This window comes from Ursus arctos, unplaced genomic scaffold, assembly GCF_023065955.2.
Source record: "Ursus arctos isolate Adak ecotype North America unplaced genomic scaffold, UrsArc2.0 scaffold_6, whole genome shotgun sequence".
NCBI classification, from domain to species: Eukaryota; Metazoa; Chordata; class Mammalia; order Carnivora; family Ursidae; genus Ursus; species Ursus arctos.
The window spans coordinates 39,116,437-39,129,066 of record NW_026623078.1 but is presented as its reverse complement, the minus strand read 5'-3'; the positions used below and the strand labels follow the sequence as shown (position 1 = coordinate 39,129,066).

The 12,630-nt window shown below is 37.3% G+C and overlaps 1 protein-coding gene across 1 annotated transcript in view; it reads right to left on the bottom strand.

The window, feature by feature from the left end:
- Window positions 1–12,630, bottom strand: part of RALYL (RALY RNA binding protein like) — a 331,636-nt gene that overhangs the window by 11,474 nt on the left and 307,532 nt on the right. Inside the window, exon 6 of the mRNA XM_026495820.2 lies at window positions 3,283–3,396. Coding sequence (XP_026351605.2) covers window positions 3,283–3,396 — 114 coding nt within the window. The remainder of the gene's footprint in view (window positions 1–3,282; window positions 3,397–12,630) is intronic.

The window sequence follows — 12,630 nt, the reverse complement described above, 5'->3', positions numbered from 1 at the left end:
TCGTGGATTTATGCTAACTGTAACTTAAAAGTTGGGATAGTATGTTTGAGATCATAATCCATTCCTCTAGTTTATATTTGAGGGGTTGAGACCAGAGAAGTTCAATGACTTGTCAGGTTGTGCCTGGTACATAGTACAAGGTGTTGGGGAGTTGGAGAAGGAAGAGAAGACGTGACCTTATGCTCAGGAAGTTTACAGTCTCAAAGTAAGAGTCAGGACACCATACAAATATCTATTCGAAACAATTGAAGGTATAAGAATCCCCAATCAAGTAGTTATACTTCATTACAATTATTCCTCATAGCTTGGAAATGCACTACAAACAAAAAAGAAAAAAAATGGTAGTATGAAACTTGAATACTGGACAATCTCCATGTTGTGTGGTTTCCCCATCTTTGGTTCATGATCTTCCATCTCCTTCCTGCCAGTACTTTATGCTGGAAGCTTTCGTTAACAAATGACTAAGATTGGGAATGAGAGATGTATGAAACAGTAATAATGAAGAGTAAACGTTAGTTAGCTATGAAATAATTAGCTTAACAACCAAATAAGTATTAAAATGTGTGCTGCCTTAAATTCAGGAAGGAGATACTGAGTATTTTTTTCAAGAATTTTATTATATTTCTCTCCACTTTCTATAATCTAGTCTTGACTCTTTCCTTACAACCCTGATTTCTTTTCATAAAGAAAATATAGAAAGTAATCATCTTATCTCCATAAGTACAAATGCTGCTCAGGAGACAATTACTAAGTGAATGAAATTACAAATTAAATAATTCCATTTTCTTCCTAACATGTTAAAGTAAGAAAGACATAAATATCAAAAGACTAAGCCTATCATTTTAAAAATAACTCTCTCATGACTGGGAAAGTTTAAACACGTACAAAAATAAGGTGACAGTCTTTCATGAAAAGAAAATTCAAGCTTTGAATTTTGGCGTTACATTTATAGATGATCTCCCAAGAAGATATGTGAAAGGTATTATTCATTGCAGGAAACTGGAAAGTATAATATGATAGAATAAGGATCACATTTTTCTCTTTGAGGTGATTTATATTTAAATGAGTTCTCCATAATCCTTTAAACTGAAGTGCAAATTGGTTATCAAAGTCCTTTGCTGTAAGGGTTGTTTTACATAATAACGAATTTCACAGAAGTTCCTCAAAGGGAAATATTGATTTAGGCGACATCACAGGATATTTCAGTTACAGCAACACTTTAGATTAGTGCCACAGACAGCATATAAAAAACTTTCTAAAATCTAAATTTCTCTATTAAAAGGTGTAGGCAGTGTTTTGTTTTCTTCAAAGAAATACCCAGTAGCGTGATTTTTGGATCATATGGTAGTTCCATTTTTAATCTTTTGAGGACCCTCCATCTGTTTTCCATACTGGAAAGTTACAATCCCACCAACAGGGCACCAGGGTTCCCTTTTTTCCATCTCCATACCAGCCCTTGTTGTTTCTTGTCTTTTTGATACTAGCCATTCTGACAAGCGTGAGGTGACATTACCTGGTAGTTTTGATTTGCATTTCCCTGGTGATTAGTGATGCTGAGTCTCTTTTCATGTACCTGACGGCCATTTCTGTATGGCTTCTTTAGAAAAATGTCTACTCCGATCTTTTGCCCATATCTTTTCTCAATAGAAAATATGTTGACAATAGAAATTTTTAATAAAATGATTGTTTTATCTACTGTTTCTCATCCACGTTTAGTGAGAATCTGCCATCCATGTGCTAGGTATAGGGCTCATGTTTTTAAAAAATGGGTTGTGTGACTGAGTCTTTACTCTGTGCTAATTACTGTGCTATCCATATAAGTTACATCTGATACTTTGTTTCTTGCAATGTGAGGTAGGGATTACTATCTTTATTTTATAAAAGAGAAAACTGAGGCAAATTCAGTGGCACATGAAAATCTGAACCAGAGTTTCTCTCTCTCATTCACTAGGCTATACCACCAACTCACATCTGCTTTTTTTTTTAATCTTTGAGTCCTACTGGCTTATCACCAGAAGGTAAAAGCTCTAGTCCTCACCCCAGTGATACAGTGAACGCACAGGCAGGTTCCTCTTTGTTGTGTAGCTCAGAGGCGCCAGGATCCCAACCAGTTCTCATCAGTGAGGAGTAACCCGGGCGGCCTCATGTCAGTGAAATCCTGGGACCAGGTCCTGGCTGGAACCTGAGATTGCAACTATCAATGGGAAGAGCCCTGGATTCACTCATGAGACGGGTTGGAGACCAGGTCTATCACTCACTCACTAGTTTAGTGACTACTGAAAAATCAGTTTACTTCCTTGAACTTTTATTTTTTCATCTGTGAAATGAGGAGGCCGGATTTGATCAATGGCTTTCAAAACTGTATTTTTAAAAAAGTGACGCTTTTTCTTCCCCCCTGAGATGGAGAGTTGGACGCTTAACCGACTGAGCTGCCCAGGCACCCCTGAAAAGTGAAGATCTTTCAGCAAATGAAGTCTTATGTTGAAACCCAGTAATAAAATAGATACACAGGTAGAGCAAGGGCTGGACTTGGAGGAGGCATGAGTTCATGTACCTCCTGGGCCTCCTTATAACCCTCATCCTATCTCCAGGGAGCCCTTGGGGCACATGAGAACACGATTTTCAAACTGTGTACTCACTCATCTCTAACTTCATCCCAGTTCTCATGTTCTGTGATTTAAAGAATATCTGTAGCCACATGACAAGGGCATTAGAATTGTATTAGAAGAGAAATAGGGTGAAGGCTGATAATTCAAAGGAGAAGGGACATTAAATTGTAAAAGATATAATCAAATGACTTGGCCAGGGGTGGCCAGGGGTATGCTTTTGATGTGGAGGACCCTGAAACCGGGTACTGGTTTTACAGGGCCGTAGAATGTAGGAGCTGGGCTTTATAATCCTCATTTTTGAAATCTGTTATATTTCTACAGTTTATTTAAATACGAATATTATTTTAGTCTGACAGTGTTTTTCCAGTAATTGATTTTATTTTCTTAAAGGATCCTTGATATTGAGCTATTAACTTTTAATTACGATACTATTATTGCCATCAAAATATTTTTCCTTTTTAAAAAATATGAAGTTTAGACAAATTGGTTCATGTTCTCTAAAGAGTAAAAGCTCAGATTTGCATTGTTAATTCTTGGCTTAGAGACTTTCTTCATGTGTCTGTATTAACCTGCTAAACTGGGCCAGTGTCCCCTTGGCCCTGAGCTGCCCCTGTGATTGACACCGTTTCACTGGTTTAACTGCGACATGTGGCCACAGATCCTTTTCACTTACCTGCCTCCGCCTTCTGCTGCTTCTCAATTTTCTCCAGGCGCCCTAGCAAGGAGTCAATTTTCGTTTTGATCTGGGTTAATTCTTTCTTGATTGTCTGTAACTCATCTGATTTCACTGGAAAGGGGAAAAGGCAAAGAGCAACAGAATATGAAATGTACCATTACCCACGTAGAGCACAACTCACAGACACCCCGTGTTTTTTCAAGGTGGTGTCAAATCACATAGGATACTTTTCAATCTTATCAGTTTCTCGTTACTTCCAGTGATCCTGGAATACCGGAAGACATTGGCAATTACAGTGATTTTCAGTGACGTGGGCATTTGATACTAAATCTTTTCACTGAAAGTTATGCAAAGGGATGGAGTAATCCGGAAACATCTTATCATATAACTAAATGACACAAAACTCAGTTTTGGCAAGTAGTACAGTCAATCTGCACTGTCAAATGGGTTCAGACTGAGGAATGATGAAATCATGACAGGGATGTTAATACTGCTTTGAGGTCTACGCTGTAATACATATTTCAGTAGTAATTGATATTTGTAATCTAGTCCCCTGGTGTTTCATTGAAACCAGGATATAACGTTTATCTTCTGAAGAAATGTCTTAGATGCTAGAGAAAGTCTAACAGAACTCTTGCTACTTCACCAACTCTCAAAAAAAAAAAAAAAAAAAGAGGCAATGGGTTGTACATGTCCCTTGTTAAGCTGTGGGGCTGGAGGGAAGAAAATTCACTTAAGTTCCCACTGGTATTTGCTACAGTAATGGTTCCCATTCCAGGTTTTTTGGTACTTAGCATGGTTTCAAACAAAAGCAAGTGAGGACGAACACGAGGCTAGCTAACTGTTCATTTTGCCAAGCAAGTAAGGATGTTAAAAACAACAACAAACATCCTACTATCAACAATAATAATTATTTTAAAAAGAAGGGTTTGATAAAAAGACAATCTCCTATTTAAAGGACAGTACTCTAAATGACATATATTGTCATATATGTTTATGAACAATTCATGGCACTGGTCCTATTTCTCATTTTCTGAGAACCATTGGGAAATTTGCCATGAACCCACAATAACGAGAGATTGAAGATTTCAAAGCTATCGCTACAGAACATCTTCGAGTTTCCTAGAGCTTTCAGTGGGTGGGGATTCAGGGGTCCAGGCCTCAGCAGAGATGCCTCAAGATCGGGGGCACCGAGCTTGGCGTCAGCCGATTAATTCTTCTCTGTCACTTTTGCTTCAAGTTTATGATCTCAGCTTGGAGAGTCCCCAGAAATTCTGGAAGACACTGAGCATTTAACTTGGTTCTTTAGTCCTCAGGAAAGTTTTTCAATAAATAATAAAAACTAAATGCAATCTATGTTCGCTTGGGAGAGAGCTATTTGCCAACTAAGATATGTGATATAATATAGATGATAACGTATGCATCAATATATATTAATTGCTCAAAGGAAGCACAGACTTTTTTTCCAGTATAAAAATGAGAAAACTTTTTATTATAAAATCAGAATTTTTTTTTTTTACAAAAAGCAGATTTTTATTTATGATGCAAAGTAGCTTGCAAAATAAAAACTGCAAGAATCCAGGACCCCGTGGAGTGTTCCTATTATGAAGAATCAAACTGAAAGTAGAACACAGTTGAAAATAGAGAATTGCTTCTTATGTCAATTATTTCAGAGACATCAAAGCAGCATTGTGGAACTGCAGCTAAATTTGAAAAACATCATCTGTCACAATTGCAAATTGATTCCACTTTGAAAAATGATTTTCATTTCCTTTGATGGAAGCACGTCATGTAGTTTTACTTAAACCTATCAAATTTAATAGAAAATATTTTATCTTATAACATTAGATTTCAATGCAGGAGAAATGGGACTGTGGCTGGAACCTAATAGAATACATTTTTTAGTAAGTAGAGCCACTCCTCAGCCCAGGGATGAAGTTGACTAATTTTAATGTCTTTATCTCCTTAAAAAAAAAAATAAACAAAACCCCCACCAATACCCCATTTAATAGAAACTACATTACAAACCACTAGAAATCTGGGATCACTACATAGGAACTTAACATGTATCCAGGAAGTCAAGGTTGGCTTTAAGTCTCAACTCACGTCTAGCATTGTAGGAACACCTTTTATGATCTGAGTCAGACCATTAGAAGGTGTGGGTTTAGTTAGTTAATGGTATTTAAGCTTAGAGGCAACAAGGATCTGATCTGCACAAGTTCTGTCTGCTCTTTCTTGCCTCTACCAGGAAATTCTAAACCCATCTCCAGCCCTATGCAACTTGCCCACCTTCAATCTTGGAATGGCTAGCAGCAAAGGCTCATGAAGGTCCTGTAAAGCACAGGTTAAAAATAGTTTTGGCAGCTTCTTGAGCAATAGTGAAAGCTGTTTTCTTACTGCACTTCAGTGCTGTCCTTGGGAGAAGGCCTGCCACTTACCTGGCCTGGGTGGCTATCGTCCTGTTTCTACCTTTCTTCAGTTGGATTCACTATCTATAGATTGGGTATGGCTCTGTGCTATTGTGTCTGGTTTCCCGATGGAATTCTGGGATAAGCCACTCTGTATCTGATGTGCTTCCCTTCCGAACTCTTCTCTGCCTTTTTTCTCCTTTTTTTTTTTTGCTCCTGTTAACAATTTCTCTACTGCTCTGTGGATTACATTAATCCCCTACTCCATCAAAATAGATGTGCATGGATTTCTAAACTTAGAGTTTAAAACATTTTTGCAACTTTCATTTCTGATATTTTTTCAAAAAATAAAAGTGAGCACAGAATTAAGGAGAGCTTTAGATCCAAAGCTTCCCAGTTCACTTTCCTTTCTTTTTACATTTTCTTTCCCCTGCCCATTCTCTGCCCTCTCTTAATTGGGCTTCTACCTTCAATTTGCCCAGCCTATAGCATAGTGCCTTCATAGTAATAAGTCATAAACATTTTCTAATGAACACCACAAGAATGTCCCCATTTCTACAGGAAAAAGGCCAGAAACTCACACACATGTGCACAAACCAAACTCTACGACTGGTATTCAGGGTCTGCTTCAAAGTATATTTCCAGCTGTATATTCCATTTCCTCTCAAAGCATACTCTTCACATGGACAGAAAAGCTTAGGGCTTAATCAAGTAATGCATGGAACCAGGAAGACTCTAGTTCATATCAATGTCCCTTTGGGGAGCCACTTGTAATCACTAAGATTCAAGTTCAACATCTATAATTTTCATCCTTTGCCTTAGAGGCTTCTTATAAAAATTTAATGAGGTAATTCACATAAAACACTTAGCACCATGCCCAGAACATCATCACACCCAATAAATGATAGTAGCAGAAGACATTATTTCTATTACTATTATTATTTTTATTGATATGCTTATCCCAGCAAAGACTGCCTATCAAAATCTTATATGCCTTTTAGAGGTTCATTTAAGTCTCCCCCCCATGGATCCTTCTTTGACTAACCCTCTGGAGGGTGCATCTTTCACCTGTAAATTACTTAATGGCATCTCATATTTACTGCTAGACACATACCGTCTATTGATTTTTACTTAGTATGTCCGCTTTTCATTCTAAATTGTGGGCTTCAGGAGAGTCAAGACCTGATTAGATATTGAAGAATTTCAAAAGTCATGCTTTTGAATATTTTCTGTGTTTTAATAAGCTCCTTCTTATATTATTGATCGTTGAGACTCCTGATGCTTACCATGAGGTCCTGGGTTTTGAAGTCTGTCCTCCTTAATTAGAAAATTATATTAACAGGTTTAAGAAGATATCCTAAAATTGGATTAGTAAATAGTGAAAATTTTCTGGCTTTTCATCATAAACCAGATCCATAAAAATTATTCAGATTCCATATTAATAAACTAATCTGATCTCTGACAATACAACATTTCAAATAGAAGGAATTTTGGACAGTTGTTTGAAGCAAGACATAATAATGAATTTACCCCATCATAGACTCTCAACAACCAAACTTTCTTGAATGGAGAGACGACATCCAATTTCTTTTTTTCTTCCTTCCTTCTCTCCTTTCCCTTCCTTCCTTCCTCCCTTCCTTCCTTGTTTCCTTCTTCCCTCCCTCCCTCCCTTCCTTCCTCTTTCTTTCTCTTTCTTTAGCTCTTCTTTTCTTTTCTCTTTCTTTCTGTCATTCTTTTCCTCCTTGCTCAGTGTCTTAAATTTAGCTCAGTGTCTTAAATACAGCAAGAAATGAGCAAATTTCAGAAGATCTGTAGGTATGTGTGTAAGTAGGGAGAGCACTGGATGCAATTTCAACCCAACAACAAATCTTATTAAAAGCTTTGTGCATGTACCAGACACTAAGTTGGAATTGACTATCTAATGCAGAGACAGATAAACAAACAAGAAGCGCAAGAAGAAAATTAGCATGGAAATATACCCCACAGGCACTATGATAAAAGAATAAGAAGGCCCCATACTTTTGGCAGCCACACTTTTGTATTTTCTCCCTAATTCCACCTCAGTGGAATTCAAAATCTAATATCCTTATCTTCAAAGATGCACTGCATAGAATATAGTGCCTTTATTTTTATATAGAGTATTAGATCATGAGAGTCCGGAGTATTTTTTACTAAGAATGATATGGAATAATTTTAATTAATTAACTTGTGGCTACATAATTGTTATGTAAAAGTAACCTAATGTAGGTTACTTAAGCTAGGGGCTTGGGAAAATTAGAGCCAATTACTAAAGATTACAAATTCTACAATTTAAAATTTATTAATTTGAGAGTTTGAGAAAATTACTTTATTTCCCAGTCAGCTGCAAATTACGTTCCCTTGACTCATCTGCTTGCCTTTCTAATTGTCTTAAGCTCTAGTCACAACTGTTCATTGTTCCTTTAATGTGTCTTGTGTTTTCAGACATCTATACCTGTGTCTCTGTTGTTTTTGTCTGCCCTACACTCTCATCCCCTCCACCTGGTAAATGCCATTTAATTTTTAAATACTCAGCTCAGTTGTTGCCTACAGAGTAAAGTCATCCTCAACCCTTGAGCCTCTTCTTTGAAAAGCTCATCCTCTTTGTACTCATACTTCTTGCAAATGATACTTTAAATGATCTTTTCTTTAAATGTCTCTCTCCATGACAAGAGCAGGAACTGCTCTCATTTTTGACTCAAGTGTCTAATATATTTATTCAACAATATTCATGAAGATCTGCTATTGCTGGGCTCCTTCCCAAGAGCTGGGGATATATTCATAAACAGCAGAGACAAAAGTCCGTGAAATGATGGAACAGCCATCTAGCAGTGAAAGAAGACAACTAACAAATATCTTTTATATGTTTATAAATATAAATATAAAATGCAGACAAGAGGTTAGGGAAGAGCTAGCTAGGGAGTAAAATTTGTCACAGTAGTAAGGGAAAGTTTCACTGGTAAGGTGACATTTGAGCAAAAGTCTTAATATAGGGAGGCAGCAAGTCATGGGACTATCAAGAGATAGTGGGATGGAGGACTATATGAGGCTGAGGAATGGTAAGTGCAAGGGCCTGACACAGTAGTATACTTGATGTGCTTTACGGACAGCCAAGAGGACAATGTGGCTGGAGTGGAATGAGCAAATGGGAGAAGAATATAAAGAAGTCAAGGGGTAAGGGAGAGAGAGAAGAAGAGGGAAGAGGGATATGGAGAAGACTGTATAGAATCTTGTTGGTCAAAGTAAGTACCGTAAGTTTTATTCTAAGTAATATTAGGGGCTAATTGCTGCATTTAAAATTTTTATTTTTAAAAAATTCACATATAAGTAACATACAGTGTTATATTAGTTTCAGGTGTACATTATAATGACTCCAGAATTTTATACAGAACTCAGTGCTCACCATGACAAGTGTACCCTTAGTCTTCTTTATCGATTCCACGCGTCCCCTACCCACCTCCCCTCTGGTAACCACCAGTTTGTTCTCTGTATTTAAGAGTCTGGATAGCAATATGCAAAAGAATGAAACTGGACCACTGGCTTACACCATACACAAAAATAAATTCAAAATGAATGAAAGACCTAAATGTGAGAAAATAAACCATCAAAATCCTAGAGGAGAACATAGGCAACAACGTCTGTGACCTCGGCCATAAAAACTTCTTCTTTTTTTTTTTTTAAGATTTTATTTATTTATTTGACAGAGAGACAGCGAGAGAGGGAACACAAGCAAGGGGAGTGTGAGAGGGAGAAGCCGGCTTCCTGCTGAGCAGGAAGCCTGATGCAGGGGCTCGATCCCAGCACCCTGGGATCATGACCTGAGCTGAAGGCGGATGCTTAACGGCTGAGCCACCCAGGTGCCCCAGCCATAGCAACTTCTTACTAGACACGTCTTCAGAGGCAAGGGAAACAAAAGCAAAAAAATGAACTATTAGGACTTCATAAGATAAAAAGCTTCTGTACAGTGAAGGAAACAATCAACAAAATTAAAAGGCAACTGATGGAATGGGAGAAGATATTTGCAAATGACATATCTGATAAAGGGTTAGTATTCAAAGTCTATATAGAACTTATCAAACTCAGCAACCCCCAAAAAATAATCTAGTTAAAAATGGGCAGAAGACATAAACAGACATTTTCCCAAAGAAGACATAAAGATGGCTAACAGTTACATGGAAAGATATGCAGCATCACTCATCATCAGGGAAGCACAAATCAAAACCACCATGACAGGATGCCTGGGTGGCTCAGTCCGTAAAACGTCTGCCTTCGGCTCAGATCATGATCCCAGCATCCTGGGATTGAGTCCTGCATTGGGCTCCCTGCACAGTGGGGAGCCTGCTTCTCCCTCTGCCTGCTGCTCCCCCTGCTTGTGCTCTCTCTTTCTCTGTCTGACAAATAAATAATAAAGAAAAATCTTTAAAAAAGAACCACAATGACATAACACCTCACACCTGTCAGAATGGCTAAAATTAACAACACAAGAAACAACAGATGTTGGCGAGGATGCAGAGAAAGGGAACCCTCTCACACTGTTGATGGGAATGCAAACTTGTGCAACCACTCTGGGAAATAGTATGAAGGTTCCTCAAAAAGTTAAAAATAGAACTACCCTATGATCCAGCAATTACAATACTAGATATTTACCTAAAGGATCACTGATTTGAAGGGATACGAGAACCCCGATGTTTATAGCAGTATTGTCAACAATAGCCAAATTATGGAAAGAGCCCAAATGTCCATCAACTGATGAATGGATAAAAAAGAGGTGATACACACACACACACACACAACACATGCACACACACTGAAATATTACTCAACCATCAAAAAGAAAGAAATCTTGCCATTTGCAGTGACGTGGATGGAAGTAGAGACTATTAGGCTAAGCAAAATAAATCAGAGGAAGACCAATACCATATGCTTTCACTCATATGTAGAATTTAAGAAACAAAACAGATGAATATAAGGGGAAGAAAAAAAAGGCAAACTGGAAAACAAACTCATAACTATAGAGAACAAACAGGGTTGCTGGAGGGGAGGTGGGCAGGGGATGGGCTAAATGGGTAACAGACATTAAGTGGCACTTGTGATGAGCACTGAGTGTTGTATGTAAGTGATGAATCACTAAATTCTACTCCTGAAACTAATATTACACTGTATGTAAAATAACTAGAATTTAAATAAAAACTAGAAACAAACCAAAAGGATACTGTCTTCAAAGGAAAAATATCTTTTCCTCTTTTCTTTTAGCTAAATTTTATAATAAAAACTGCAAAAGAAAATTACAGACAAAAGAAAATATACTGTCAAAATAAAAAATATTTGGTTTTCCAGCTGCTGATACTTTGTTTTTCTCTGGGTGATTATGGGGCTTGAATTTAGAATTATTTTTCAGGATCAGCAAAATGATAAATGAATAAAAGTAAAGTCCCTGGAATATGTTACTCTAGCTGGCTTTTAGGCAAGGAGGTTACTAGCGAAACTAGGAATCAGTTTCCGTCCTATGGGTAATCTCAAATATTTTCCTAAACCGTCACTGTAGTTAGTATTTTACTCAGGAAAAAAAGGAAAAAGAAGCCACATTAAATCATTTCAGACATGCTCTCTCTAAAGAGTTCATTGATTTGCTGATAAATGTTATTACATTCTGATACAGTCAACAAGATAATGTTTGTGCTTTTTCCTGCAAGATGAGATATAATCCAAAAAGGAAATTAGGCATATGAGATGATACCATCTGTTTATATCAAAGAATGTGTGCATCTCTGATTTATGTGGTGAAAAATATTTCAATTTATTTTAGTCACCTGTGGGTCAAGTCTATTCTGGGACAAATAAAGAAGCTTCAGCTAACTGCCTAGATCAGTGGTTCTTAACAGAGGGTAATGCCCGCCTGGGATATTTGCAATATCTGGAGACATTTTTGATTGTCACGACTCAGAAAGGGTGGTGTTACTGGCATCTAGTGGGCATCTGGTCTCCAAAACATCATAAAACATACAGGACAGCTACCCCCCTCCAACACTACACCAAAGAATTATCTGATTAAAAATGTCAATAGCGTCAAACCTTAGAAACCCTGGTCTAAATAATTATATACCCTCCTTCACCAACACCATGCTTCTTGGGAACAATTTTGAAAATTTAAAACCATTTGTAAGCAAGTGGACTTCAGCAATAATTCACATTAATTTGTTTCTCTTTTTATTTATTCCCCCAGCCTTTGATAAATTATTTAAATATAAAAAATAAAGGAATAAACATAATTTGCACAGAACTTAATTTATCAATCACTTTTACATTTACTACTTCATCAGTAAAGGAACTTGGGAATCTGACAATTTATTTACATGACATTCTCAAGATCATATAACGACTGTGCGATGTAAGAATCCGAACAGGTAGAGTTCAGGCTCAAACCCAAGTCTTTTGACAAGGAGTTCTATACTCTTTATTGTGCCAGAGAGCTTCATTTGATGGAAGAAGTATGATGGGCAGTTCTAGCTCTCTCCTTCCTGATGCACTAAGGAACCATATTATTTTTAATTCAGTTACATCCAGAAAAAATGAAGACCACTGATTTCCATAAAATAGATTTTAAGAAATCTTTATCATTATCACTTCAATTTTTCTACTTCAGCTTCTTTTTGTCCTTTTCCACTTATTCATATATTTTAAGCTAGTTTAATATGCAGAAGCTAATTTGCCAACTTTGTAAATAGTTTTCAAAAGTCAGACTTTAGGGGTGCCTGGGCGGCTTAGCTGGTTAAGTGTCTACATTTGGCTCAGGTCATGATCCCAGGGTCCTGGGATTGAGTCTCACATCGGGTTCCCTGCTCAGCGGGGAGTCTGCTTCTCCCTGTCCCTCTGCCTCTCTTCCCAGCTTGTAGTCTCTCTCTCTCAAATTAAAAAAAAA